The sequence below is a fragment of the Nicotiana tomentosiformis genome, chromosome 11, assembly GCF_000390325.3.
Source record: "Nicotiana tomentosiformis chromosome 11, ASM39032v3, whole genome shotgun sequence".
In the NCBI taxonomy this organism is placed as follows: domain Eukaryota; kingdom Viridiplantae; phylum Streptophyta; class Magnoliopsida; order Solanales; family Solanaceae; genus Nicotiana; species Nicotiana tomentosiformis.
The window spans coordinates 127,456,403-127,470,845 of record NC_090822.1 but is presented as its reverse complement, the minus strand read 5'-3'; the positions used below and the strand labels follow the sequence as shown (position 1 = coordinate 127,470,845).

General features: G+C 38.1%; 1 protein-coding gene across 2 annotated transcripts; it reads left to right on the top strand.

Moving 5' to 3' along the window:
* The first annotated feature begins 1,260 nt into the window (after nucleotides 1–1,260).
* On the top strand, nucleotides 1,261–14,205 carry LOC104090252 (uncharacterized). Of its 2 annotated transcripts, XM_070188397.1 has the most exons (5): nucleotides 1,261–1,374; nucleotides 12,874–12,943; nucleotides 13,031–13,158; nucleotides 13,240–13,296; nucleotides 13,898–14,205. In XM_070188397.1, the coding sequence occupies exons 1-5, from the start codon at nucleotides 1,270–1,272 to the stop codon at nucleotides 13,991–13,993; spliced, it is 456 nt and encodes a 151-aa protein (XP_070044498.1). In that variant the 5' UTR covers nucleotides 1,261–1,269; the 3' UTR covers nucleotides 13,994–14,205. The 2 variants fall into 2 exon arrangements, with proteins under 2 accessions (XP_070044498.1, XP_070044497.1); XM_070188396.1 differs by having other exon boundaries at nucleotides 13,031–13,296.
* Nucleotides 14,206–14,443: the final 238 nt, after the last annotated feature.

Below are 14,443 nucleotides of genomic sequence, written 5' to 3'. Positions count from 1 at the left end.
ACTCGTTAGAGTTGTATAGGCTCAGGTACCATATGAACACTTAAATAGATGATAGAAAAATATATCTCTTATTGAATGCATAAGTGAGTTTAAATACAAGTTAGAGTAACCAACTTTCTAGAGTTTCATGTAAACCAAATAACTAAAGAATCCTATCTAAATCAAATAGATAACTCTGAAGAACTAACTATGATATCATCTAATCTAGACGATAAATGCAATCTAATCTAAAGAGATAAATACTAAGAACACACTCATAACTACTAGTAACAAGGACTGTTGATCCAATAGTGTGAGCTTATTTGCTTTTGGCCAATTCTCAACATAGAGCTTACTTTTATTTGTTTCCCTTTTGTTGTTTTCATTAAAGGTCATGGAAGTGCTTATGTCATTACAAGGATTACAAGTGAATGATCCTACAACTAAGTACATGCTAGGCGTATTTGTTAATCACTTGATTTTAATATCAAAAGTTCTTTATAGATTGCCCCCCCCCCCCCCCCTTATTTTCTTTATTTCGTTGCAGGCATGTACTAGAATTTGCAAGTGCATGGGACATGATTTTCTTCCTTATATGAGTGCGATCATGCCATTTTTAATTAAATGTGTTGAACTTGAACTTGTTATGAGCATATTTGCGAAGTTGGATTATGAATATTACGAGTTAGATGATAATAGGTAAGCTTTTGTCATTGAGATTTTTGGACAATGAAAATTATGAGTTAGATGATAATAGGTAAGCTTTTATCATTGAGATTTGACCATCTCGGCGGAGCTTTTGATACTGTTAAGAAATGGACCTTAAGTTTAACTCAATCCCAAAATCTAGCTCATGAGGTGAAGATTATATAAAACAATACAAAGAGATCAAGTCCCCCATCCACTACTAATGTGGGAATCTAACACAGCCCGCACGCTTAGGCCTGTCATTAGAGTATGGACAATATAATATGGGGTCCCAAATAGGGTAAACCAAGAATTTAAATGGGTTTTGCTCTGATACTATGTAAAAAAATAGACTTTGAGCCTAATTCAACTAAAACATTAGCTCCTGAGATGAGGATTGTACAAAATCATGAAACCAAGTCCCACATCCACTACCTATGTGGGAATCTAACAACTGTGATTGATGTCTAGTTCGTGCTTTGGATTCATAAAAAAGGTGAAGCCTATTGGGGAGAGGTGGTTATCAGGGACAAGGTATACCTAGGATCTTACTTAAGCTTTACATCTTACAGTATAGTGAAAATCAAGCTTGGAGATAAAACGATGTTCAAGAAAGGAGATGCCCCAGAGGAGAAAGTTGTAGCCTATGATATGCTATACTGGTACAGTGATATATTGCAGGAAGACTTCTACCCATGGATTTCCCAGGTTGGCTTGAATGATCGATCACTTTCATGTTTTCTTTTACTCATGTGCTGTTAAGTGAGGTCAAATTGAACAAGGGATATCAATGACTTTGATACGAGATGGAAGAGTCTAAGCTTGCGGAGGTTGTACCTGGAGCTTTGGGGAAGGAACATTTCCGTTAATTCAGCTAGAAGGCTTAGCTGATTCAAAGTTATTAGTTAGTACACTTTAGTCCCCTATAAGTTTTATAACACATATTACTTATTTATAATTAAGTCCATGAGTTATCCCGTTAGAGTACCTTTTAGTCCATCACAGGTAGTTATGCTATTTTATCCTGTAGCAGCTGAGTGGGAGATAAATACCCTGTAATTATCCATTATCATCACTAATCAAATTATGCTATTTATTTTACCCTAGTTCTTTAACGTAGTTGTAATTCCATTTCCTTCTTCTTCTTTTTTAATTTTGCATCAGTGGTATCGGAGCATGATCTTGCTCTGAGGATTCATGGCGACTGAGATGTTAGAGGTGATGTCACTCCTTCACAAAATGTCTGTTGATATGGTGAATCTAAATCAAAGGCAGGACCAATCCGAAGGTCGACAAGAAAAAACTATTCAGAATCAAGATTCTGCCATGTGTGAGCTTGGGGAAGTTGTTGCAATAGGGAAAAGACCAGAAAGAGACAAAGACATCAACCCCAGAGGAGGAGAGCTGTACTCCCCATCGGATACCCCATTAAGGTTTGGAGATCTGATTTCCCCTTTCCCTGCGAGCTCAAGTTTGAATAACTCAAGCAACACTCACCTATTAATTTTAACCTTCAAGGTACTGTTCCATTGCAAAAACCCTTTCCTATGGTATCAACTCCTCCTAATTTTCAAACGAGCAACCCTTTTGTTAACTCCCCAGTGCAAATTTGCTCATCTCTCATTCCTACGACTCAAAACCCGTCGAACTATAGTAATTTTCCCTCACAAGTAACAACTGTTGTGAGCAATTTAACACCACTAACCTTGGCTCCTAACACCTCCACACAGCCATACCCCCATAACCCTAACTCAACAAATTTACCTCCTACCCTCCCTAATTATAACTTACCCTCCACAGTCCCACAGTCTTTCACCACAACCTGAATAAGGATGGCACTACCCAATACACTAGCCCTTTGGCCAAGGAACCCCTTTGGGAATGTCACTGCCTTACAAATCCTATGTTAAATTCCCACCTGCTTACAATACTCAGCCCACACACATTCCTCAACCCCTTTACCATCAGATCCCCTATGCACAAAATAATTCTCCCTACCACACACACCAGAACTATGCTAATGTGCCCTTGTCTAACATCCCTTTTACTAAATATACCAAGGTGGAATTCCCTAAGTTCAATGGGGAAGATCTGAGAACATGGTTGTACAAGGTGGAACAGTTTTTCTCTAAAGAAGATGTCACCATCCAACAAAAGATGAAGTTGGTATCAATGCATTTTGAAGGAGATGCCCTGCAATGGCATTTGGGGTACATGAGGAGTAGAGGGCAAATGCCTCTTCCAACATGGGAGGAGTACTTATGGGCATTGTGTGGCAGTTTTGGAGCAGAATATTCAGATCCTATGACTAAGTTGTTGAATGTTAAGCATATAGGTAGTGTGAAGGACTACCAGAGAGCCTTCGTTAGTGTCATAACCAGGCTCAATTTGTCAGTAGGGCATGCTATGAGCATTTTCCTAAACAACCTCAAACTTGAGATTAGTAATGTTGTTAGAGTTGGAAATCCTTGTACACTTCCACAAGCATACTATCTTGCTAGGCTTCAGGAGACCAACTTTGCAGCCCAAAGTCAAGCCATCAGGAGTAGTGTTTCTGGTTCTTTTTCTCATAAAGGGCCAATGGGGCATCATTATAGCACAACACAGAAGAACACCACCAACAACTTGAGGAAACCTGTTACTGCCAAAATGGATAACAACAGGAGAAGAAGGCTTTCTCCAGCAGAGATGGTAGAAAAGAGAGCTCAAGGTTTATGTTTTATTTGCGACGAGAAATATGTGTTTGGTACTCCATGTTGGAAGGCAGTACACCAGTAACCTCCAGGTACTCCCCAATTCAAAAAGATGTGATTGAGAAGATGGCGCAGGAATTACCAAGTCAAGGTATTATCCAATATAACTCTAGTCCTTATGCTTCTCCTGTAGTGTTATTTGGCAAAAAGGATGGATCGTGGAGATTATGTGTTGATCACAGAGCCTTGAACAAGTTGACCGTGAAGGATAAGTTTCCAATTCCAATTATTGAGGAGTTGTTGGATGAACTAGGAGGCCCACAAGTCTATTCTAAGTTGAACCTAAGAGCTGGCTACCATCAAATAAGGATGGCTTCTACAGATGTTCCAAAAACTGTTTTAAAATCCACTTTGGCCACTATGAGTATATGGTTATGCCATTTGGGCTAACCAATGCACCTTCTAGCTTCCAAGGACTAATGAACCACATCTTTCAGAAACATCTTAGGAAATTCATCTTGGTTTTTTTTAATGATATACTAATCTACAATAAAAGTTTGGAGGAACATCTGAACCACCTTAGGGCTGCTTTTGATTTACTAGTGCAACATCAACTGTTAGTGAAGAGGAGTAAATATGTCTTTGCTGCTGATAGAGTGGAGTACTTGGGGCATTACATCTCAGCAAAAGGGGTAGAGACAGACCCTAAGAAGATAGAAGTAGTACAATTATGGCCAACACCTACTTCTGTCAAGTTACTAAGGGACTTTATAGGCTTGACTGGATACTATAGGAGGTTCGTTAAGGGGTATGGAGTCATTAGCAAACCCCTGACTAATCTCCTCAAGAAATATGGCTTTAATTGGTCTGAAAAAGCCAATGAAGCTTTTGAAAAACTCAAAGTGGCACTCACCACAGCTCCGATGCTGATCCTGCCTAATTTTTCCTTACCTTTTATGGTAGAAACAGATGCTGCAATGTGGGTATAAGAGCAATTCTGATGCAAAAGGGGCAACCAATTGCCTTCCTTAGTAAAGGCCTATCAGCACAGCACCAAACACTGTCTGTATATGATAAGGAGCTTTTAGCACTTATAATGGCTGTGACTAAATGGTCTCAGTACTTAACTGGGAGGACTTTCATTGTTAAGACATACCAGAAAGCTTTGAAGTTCCTACTTGAGCAGAAGTTACATACAGGAACACAATTAAAATGGATTACAAGGCTCATGCAATATAATTTTACAATTGAATACAAAAAAGGGAAAGAGAACAAGGTTGCTGATGCCTTATCCAGATTACCTCTAGTGGAGCTAACAACATTAACCTAGTCAACAATGAAGACTGACCTACTGAACTTGATTATGCTAAGCTGGGAAAATGATCCTTCATTGAAAGAACTAATCCAACTCTGATGAAAGGAGAACTTGAAGGCAAGGGGTACTCTTTCAACCTATGTTACTCGGACTCTTCAAAAATATTGTTGGGTACGTTTTGGATCCTCCAAATTTAGTGTATTTTTGGAGGATCTGACACGGGTATGGGATCACTTTTGGAGAGTTCGAGTAACATAGCTTTCAACCATGGACAATTAAGGAAGAATGGAAGATTAGTAGTTGGTCCTGATGATCAGTTGAGAAAAGAAATTCTACAACTATGGCATAATTCACCAATGCGAGGACATTCAGTCATGACAGCTACATATAGGAGAGTGGAAACTCTGTTTTATTGGAAAAAGATGAGAGAGGACATTCAGAATTATATCAAGTCTTGTGATATCTGCCAAAGACACAAATATGACAACTCTCCCTACCTTGGGTTACTACAGCCTAATAAGATACCAGACTCAACATTGAGCAGCATAAGTATGGATTTTATAGTGGGTTTGCCCAAATCAAAGGGAAAATCAGTCATTTGGGTAGTGGTGGACAGGCTAACCAAGTATGCACATTTCATACGGCTGTCCCACCCCTACACTGCCAGTTCTATTGTACAAGTGTGTTAGTCCCACCAATATTGCTGTATTTATAAATAATAATTCTGGGAAATATAAGTTATCGTAATGAAACAGTAATTAATTCGAGCCCACTAAATTCATAGTGTTTCCTTAAGGAATTTAATCCCCTCCTAGTACCCAAGGTTATGGATTATTTCCTCCCAGAATAGAACGAATCACACACTGGTGTAGCGGTACTTCAAGCCCCAGTGTTTCAGCGAACACAAAGTTCGGTAGCAAATCACACTTACAGTTGCTTTGTTTGAAGTTAAAACAATGCAGAACAAAGGAGTAGAAACTCAGAAAATCGTATGTAAATGCTGAGAGGAAGGAGTGCAATGTATAGCCAAAGTTGAGCGTTTTCAATTTTTTTGGTGTGTTATCTTTCTTCAACAGCTGCTGCACATATTTATAGCAGTCAGCTTTGAAGATGAACGACCCTCCACCTCCATGGTGGAGCATGCACTAGCTTGTTTGTGGAGAAAGCACTTGTCCATGGTGGGAAGAGCATTAGGCGGCTGCTATTGCAGCTGGTGGTCAATACACGGATTGGAACATATCCGTTATAAATGCGGATAATCTTACGTTAATATTTACTATTAACAAATAAATTTGGTCCAAAAAATTAATCAATCAATCGATCATTTGACCAAATCCGAATCCGAATCCGAATCCGAAGCCGAAGCCGAAGCCGAAGTCAAAGCCGAAGCCGAAGCCGAAGCCGAGCCGAGCGAGCGACGACGACGACGACGACGGCGCGAGGCTTGCTTTATTCTTAACTCTTTAAGAGCTACAAGAAGAGCAATTATATATATACCCACCAAAAATCTTTTCCTCTTCCAATATATGACAATGTCTCATTGTTAAGAGGGGAAAACTTAAAATTTTACTCAAAAATTTCATTTTCCCTCCATTTCCCATTCACCCTCATTTTAAGACTATTTCATCTTAAATAACAAAAACTTCAACAATCCCCCACATGAATGGGGAATGGCTATATCACGGAAGTATGCATGGAAAAACTGTGTGATTTGCAAGCAAGGATTAATCGCATCTGGATAAGTAGGTTTCCCTTTGAACTTTCCGTAGTGAACTTATGTCGGATATACTCGGTCAATCAGTAGATTTGATATCTTTGAACCGTCGATCTTTGGTGTATACCTAGACAACCATAAGTCACACAATCAACCCTTAACCGTCTTTGGTTCTCATTGTTGTGTTTGTTTCAGCCATGAACACTGCCTGGTTTCATAAGTGCGTAGAGAACTGGCCTTACAAAGTTCTCCTTGAAGTGGCTAACACTTCACACTTACATAGGTGATTCCTAAACGTGTCATCCTGTAGATACACTATTTGATATACCCCGTATCAAATTTAGAAATCATTAAAAAGCCTTAATGATTTATCCTTGGTACTAAACATTGTCTCATCACGAGAACAGACTAAACTTTTATTTGACAATGTTGAACCGTCATTAATGACTTTGTTTGATCTCCTTGAACCTAGATCTTGGGATCTCCAGTCTTCTAGGTAGAGTTACTGCCACAATGACTTGTTCTCGACCATAGCCCCATTCCCCTTGATGATTTCTCAACTACCTTTCTAGTTAGGCCTTTTGTAAGTAGATCCGACACATTATCACTTGACTTTACATAGTCAATCGTGATAATTCCTCTAGAGAGTAATTGCCTAACGGTTTTATGTCTTCGTCGTATATGATGAGATTTACCGTTATACATAACGCTCCCAGCCCTTCCAATTGCCGCTTGACTATCACAATATATGAATATTGGTGCCAACGGTTTGGGACAAAATGGAATGTCTTCCAAGAAATTCCGGAGCCATTCAGCTTCTTCATTGGCTTTATCTAAGGCTATGAATTCAGCCTCCATTGTAGAGCGGGCAATACATGTTTGTTTGGACGACTTCTAAGATACCGCTCCTCCACCAATAGTGAATACATATCCACTCGTGGACTTAGAATCAGTTGAACCGGTGATCCAATTTGCATCACAGTATCCCTCAATCACCGCAGGGAATTTACTGTAGTGCAAGTCAAAGTTCTGGGTATGTTCTAAATATCCCAAAACTCGTTTCATTGCCATCCAATGAGATTGGCCTGGATTGCTCATATATCGACTCAGTTTACTTATAGCACAAGCTATATCTGGTCGTGTACAATTCATGATATACATTAAGCATCCCAACACACGAGCATAATCCAATTGTGATATGCTTTGGCCTTTATTCTTTGCTAATGCAAGATTCACGTCAATTGGAGTCTTTGCAACTTTAAAACCCAAGTGCTTGAATTTTTCAAGTACTGTCTTAATATAATAAGATTGTGACAATGCCAGACCTTGAGGAGTCTTATGGATCTTAATTCCCAGAATTAAATCAGCAAATCCCAAGTCTTTCATATCAAACTTGCTATTGAGCATACGCTTAGTAGTATTTATGTTGGCAATGTCATTACTCATTATCAGCATATCATCCACATATAGGCAAACAATGACTATGTGATTTGGAACATTTTTAATGTACATACATTTATTACATTCATTTATCTTAAAACCATTTGACAACATTGTTTGGTCAAATTTCGCATGCCATTGTTTGGGTGCTTGTTTTAGTCCGTAAAGAGACTTAACAAGTCTACATACCTTTTTTTCTTTACCTGGAACCACAAACCCTTCAGGTTGTTCCATGTAAATTTCTTCCTGCAACTCTCTATTTAAGAAGGCCGTCTTAACATACATTTGATGAATTTCAAGACCATACACTGCAGCTAATGCTACTAACATCCGTATGGACGTAATTCTTGTAACTGGAGAGTATGTATCAAAGTAGTCTAGACCTTCTCGTTGTCTATACCCTTTGACCACGAGTCTTGCCTTGAATTTATCAATAGTGCCATCATTTTTTATTTTTCTCTTAAAAATCCATTTAGAACCCAAAGGTTTATTTCCAGGAGGAAGATCAACCAATTCCCATGTCTGGTTGTTCAATATGGATTATATTTCACTATTGACTGCCTCTTTCCAAAACAATGATTCCGAAGAAGTCATAGCTTCTTTAAATGTTTGAGGCTCATTCTCCAATAAGAAAGTCACAAACTCTGGTCCAAATGAAGTAGACGTTCTTTGATGTTTACTACGTCTTGGATCCTCCTGATTACATGTACTTTCTTTTGTTTCTTCCCGAGGTCGTTTAGATCCTTCACCAAACGACTCACATTCCTTTTTATACGGATATATATTTTCAAAGAACTCAGCATTATCTGATTCTATAATTGTATTATTATGAATGTCGGGATTTTCTGATTTATAAACCAGAAATCGATATGCTTTACTATTTTTCGCATATCCTATGAAAACACAATCAACGATTTTCGGTCCTATCTTTACCCTTTTGGGTTTAGAAACTTGCACTTTTGCCAAACCCCCCCACACTTTAAAATAATTAAAGTTGGGCTTCCTTCCTTTCCATTTTTCATATGGAATAGATTGTGTTTTGCTATGGGGCACTCGATTTAATATTCGATTAGCCGGAAGAATGGCTTCCCCCCACAAGTTCTGTGGAAAACCAGAACTTATCAACAACGCATTCATCATCTCCTTTAATGTGCGATTCTTTCTTTCCGCAATCCCATTAGATTGGGGCATGTAAGGGGCTGTTGTTTGATAAATAATTCCATATTCTAAACATATTTCTTCAAAAGGAGATTCATATTCACCACCCCTATCACTTCTTATCATTTTTACTTTCTTGTTAAGTTGCGTTTCAACTTTATTTTTGTATTGCCTGAATGCGTCTATTGCTTCATCTTTACTATTCAGTAAGTAAATATAGCAATATCGAGTACCATCGTCAATAAAAGTTATGAAATACTTCTTTCCACCGCGAGATGTTATTGACTTCATGTCACAAATATCTGTGTGAATTAAGTCTAAAGGATTTGAATTCCTTTCAACTGACTTATAAGGATGTTTAACATACTTAGATTCCACACATGTTTGATATTTTGATTTTTCGCATTCAAACTTAGGTAGTACTTCCAAGTTAATCATTTTCCGGAAGGTTTTATAATTGACACGACCCAAACGTACATGCCATAAATAATTTGACTCAAGTAAGTAAGAAGAAGCTGAAATATTATTATTGTTTTCCACAACCATTACATTCAGATTGAAAAGGCCCTCGGTGAGGTAACCTTTTCCTACAAATATTTCATTCTTACTTATGACAACCTTGTCAGACACAAAAATGCACTTAAAACCGTGCTTAACAAGAAGTCCAGTAGAGACTAAATTCTTTCTCATTTCGGGAACATGAAGGACATTGTTCAAAGTCATGACCTTGCCAGAGGTCATTTTCAGAAATATCTTCCCATATCCTTCAACTTTTGCTGTTGAAGCATTGTCCATATAAACTGTCTCTCCGGGTCCAGCAGGAGCATAAGTAGCAAAAGCTTCTCTAACTGCACAAACATGGCGAGTGGCTCCAGAATCAATCCACCACTGTTTAGGATTTCCCACCAAGTTACATTCAGAAAGTATGGCACACAAGTTATCAACATCATCACGCTTTACTACCATGTTTGCTTGACCCTTTTTCTTGTCTTTCATCGGAGCATGACACTCTGTAGATTTGTGTTTGATTTTCCCACAGTTGTAGCAGTTTCCACTGAACCGCTTCTTGCTTGGGTTGTATTTCGGAACAGAAGCCTTCTTCCTCTTTTTGTTATCTTCAACAATATTTGCTCCCATTATTGTTGAATTTCTACGGCCTCTCCTTTCAGCAGCTTTATTGTCCTCTTCGATTCTCAACCGAACAATGAGATCTTCAAGGGACATTTTCTTTCGTTTGTGTTTCAAATAATTTTTGAAGTCCTTCCACAACGGAGGCAACTTCTCAATCATTGCTGCTACTTGGAATGCTTCATTGATGACAAGACCTTCAGCAAGTAGATCATGAATAATCACTTGCGATTCCTGAACTTGGGCAATAACAGACTTGCTATCTACCATTTTGTAGTCCAAATATTTTGCGGCAACGAATTTCTTCATCCCGGCATCTTCAATTTTATATTTCTTTTCAAGCGCATTCCTCAATTCTTTTGACGTCTCCACGCCACTGTATACATTATACAGATTATCATCCAGTCCGCTAAGAATATAATTCTTGCATAAAAAATCAGAATTCTTCCACGCTTCAATCACGATAAAGCGTTCATTCTCTGAAGTTTTATCTGGCAGATCAGGAACATCTTCCTTGATGAACTTCTGTAGACATAACGTAGTTAAGTAGAAGAACATCTTCTGTTGCCAGCGCTTGAAATCAATCCCGAAAAATTTTTCGAGTTTTTCTGCCGGTGCCAATGCTAGTGTTCGGCTTGTCGATGCGTTGGCAGTCACCATCGGAACAACTTGGTTTTCACTTTCAGTCGTCATTTTTTCTGTAAAATAATGACACAAACAAACGTTTAATAAACGTTTTCAAACTGGAGTAAAAATCACGTAGATTTTAATCTCCAACAAAATGCCACGAAGGCTTTACTCTCCAAAACGGGAGTACACAAAACCACAAAGGTTTTAGTTTGCAGAATAATAAGAATAACACAAATACAGAAATAAATATTAAATTCCTTAAGATTGTTAGTCCCGCCAATATTGCTGTATTTGTAAATAATAATTCTGGGAAACTCAGAAAATCGTATATAAATGCTGAGAGGAAGGAGTGCAATGTATAGCCAAAGTTGAGCGTTTTCAGTTTTTTTGGTGTGTTATCTTTCTTCAACAGTTGCTGCACATATTTATAGCAATCAGCTTTGAAGATGAACATATCCGTTACAAAAGCGGATAATCTTACGTTAATATTTACTATTAACAAATAAATTTAGTCCAAAAAATTAATCAATCAATCATTTGACCAAATCCGAAGCCGAAGCCGAAGCTGAAGCCGAGCCGAGCGAGCGACGACGACGACGGCGTGAGGCTTGCTTTCTTCTTAACTCTTTAAGAGCTACAAGAAGAGCAATTATATATATACCCACCAAAAATCTTTTCCTCTTCCAATATGGGACAATGTCTCATTGTCAAGAGGGGGAAACTTAAAATTTTACTCAAAATTTTTATTTTCCCTCCATTTCCTATTCACCCTCATTTTAAGACTATTTCATCTTAAATAACAAAAAACCCTCAACAAAGTGTTCTTTGATCAAGTCTATAAGTTGCATGGGATGCCTGAGGATATTATCAGTGATAGGGATCCAATTTTCACAAGCAAAATTTGGTAGGAGTTGTTTGCAATGTTTGGAGTCACACTTAACACTTCAACAACTTATCATCCTCAAACGGATGGCCAAACATAGGTAGTCAATAGGTGCCTAGAAATCTACCTCAAGTGTTTTTGCTCAGATTCACAGTCAGACTGGTTCCAATTCCTGGCTGCAGCTGAACTATGGTACAACACTGCCTTTCACAGTGCCATCCAGTGCAGTCCTTATGAGGCCTTGTATGGAAAACCTCCTCCTCTTCACTTACCCTACATGGCTGGTGATTCTGCATTAGAGGAAGTACACAGGAGTCTGCTTACAAGAGAATTCAAACTTCAGCTGCTCAAATACCACTTACAAAGGGCACAACAAAGGATGACAGAACAAGCCAATAAACATAGGTTCGACGGAGTTTTCAAGGAGGGAGATTGGGTCTACTTAAAGATCCAACCCTACAGGCAGGTCACTATGTCCACACACTTCTCTAAGCTATCAGCTAAGTTCTATGGTCCATATCAGATTCTACAAAAAATTGGGCCTGTGGCATACAAGTTATCATTACCTCCTCAACTACTGCTCTATCCCACTTTTCATGTGTCCCAACTCAAAGCCTGTCACGAGCTGCCAGAAAGCATTTCTCACCCTCCTATCCTAGAGCTCTCCAGTCCATATTGCCCTCATCCTAACAAAATTTTGGAGCGACGTATGGTTTAAAAGAGAAACAAGGCAGTGACGCAAGTGTTGATTGAAAGGAATGATCTACCACTAGAACAAGCTACGTGGGAAGATTATCAGGCACTCAAGGTTCGATTTCCCTCCTTTCTTTCTTAAGGACAAGGAAGATTTTAACGGGGAAGGACTGATACGAGATGGAAGAGTCCACGATTGCAGAGGTTGTACCTGAAGCTTTGGGGAAGGAACATTTTCGTTAATTCAGTTAGAAGGCTCAGTTGATTAAAAGTTATTAGTTAGTACACTTTAGTCCCCTATAAGTTTTATTACATTGTTTACTTATTTGTAGTTAAATCCATGAATTATCCTGTTAGAGTACCTTTTAGTCCATCACAAGTAGTTATGCTATTTTGTCCTGTAGCAGCTGAGTGGGAGATAAATACCCTGCAATTATCCATTATCATCATCAATCAAATTATGCTCTTTATTTTACCCTAGTTATTTAACGTAGTTGTAATTCCATTTCCTTCTTCTTCTTCAATTTTGCATCAGACTTCATGCATGAAGCAGGTTGTTTCAATCTTTGTTCCGCTTCTGAAATTCTATATCCACAACCCTTTCAGGAGATCTGCTGTTGTAGGTAGAGTTCTCATTTTTATATGGTTTCTTTGTTTTTCATGTAAATTGTCCAGTTTCTGATGCAATTTTCTTATTTTTGCTGTTTAAGCAATGCCCATCCTGTTGCGTTCTGCTAAACTTGCTTTTGAGAAAGGGATTGCTCAAGGTGAAAGTGAGTCATATTTCACGAAGTTGTCAGACTATATAATACTGGCTTTGGTAGAAGCTATGCATAAGGTTGTCCTTAACATATGTACTTATGTTGTTCCTTCTTTTTTGGATAATGAGAAAGTGATACCTGATGAGTTATCTCAACAGGAGCATGTGACAGAAATCTGTGCAATCATGTTGGGAGAATTGAATTATTGCCTGCAGGTTGGCTATGTTTTAAGACAGGGTTTTCTTTAATTGTTGATCCAAGTTTACAGTGTTCTCCTATAACTGATATGTTTCATTTGAACTCTATATATTCCAGTATGATCAACATGTTGGCCTTTACATTCCCAAAATAGTAAAAAAAAAATAAATACCAATTTTATATTTTTGGGCACTCTTGATATATGGCCCTATTTCTTTTCCTTCACTAGAGATCTAAACAAGGCAGTCCTCCAAATCAGTTTTATTCTACTAGCATAAAAACGAAATGCTTAGTACATCTCTTATACAAAGGAAAACATGGGTACAAAGAGCAATGACTTGCACGCTAATATGCCCAGGGGATCAAGCCAAGTAGGAGCTCCTTATTTGATTCTTACTTGTGTGGATACAAGCATAATTTATACCATTTTAAAATGCTTACAAATGGATGCGTGGAATCAATTTTTCACAGATAGGGTAATCATAAAGTTCTATTGAATGACAAGGTAACACTAGAAAGTCTTACAAACAACCTATGACTATTATTTAGAATGTTCCATTAGTATTGTCAAAGCAAGGAAAAATTCTGTTATTATAGTCCTTTTGTATCTTCTTTCAGATTTGTAGACTACTTCCCACTGAAGGTCAGGTTCGTAGCATCGTTAATGAGATAATGCATGTAATTACAGAAAGTTCAGTCACAGAGAGAACGTAGAAAACAAGCACTCACAGAGAGAGATAAACCAGAAGACTTTGATGCTGAGGAAGCAGAATTGTTAAGGGGGGAAGAGAGCAAGAAGAAGAAGTTTCGAGAATGTATGTTCTATATAAGAATGGAGTTCAGACATAAGCACACCGTGTTTTTCTTTTACAAGCATTTCACTTTTAATTTACAATTATTTTTAAATCCATCTAACTTTTTTATTAGGTTGGTGAAATATAGATAACACTGATCAGAGTTTTCAAGGCTGCTTTCTTGCCTTTCCTTGAGGAGTAGTCACCATATTTGTTACCTATGTGGGTAAGTGTCACAGGGTCAAATTGGGCCATTTTTCGCGCCTAATTGACACAGCGCGGCAGCAACTTGACACTCAAGTTACTCAGCCTTTTCCAAAACTTAGTAAACTTTTCAACAAGTTCGGCCTTAAATAAAATTCGGTAACAA

Coding starts and splice junctions, on each gene's coding strand:
- LOC104090252 (XM_070188396.1), top strand. CDS start 1,270: ATGTTCAAGAAAGGAGATGCCCCAGAGGAGAAAGTTGTAGCCTATGAT. Junction 1,375..12,873: donor TCTACCCATGGATTTCCCAG/GTTGGCTTGAAT, acceptor TGCATGAAGCAG/GTTGTTTCAATCTTTGTTCC. Junction 12,944..13,030: donor CAGGAGATCTGCTGTTGTAG/GTAGAGTTCTCA, acceptor TTGCTGTTTAAG/CAATGCCCATCCTGTTGCGT.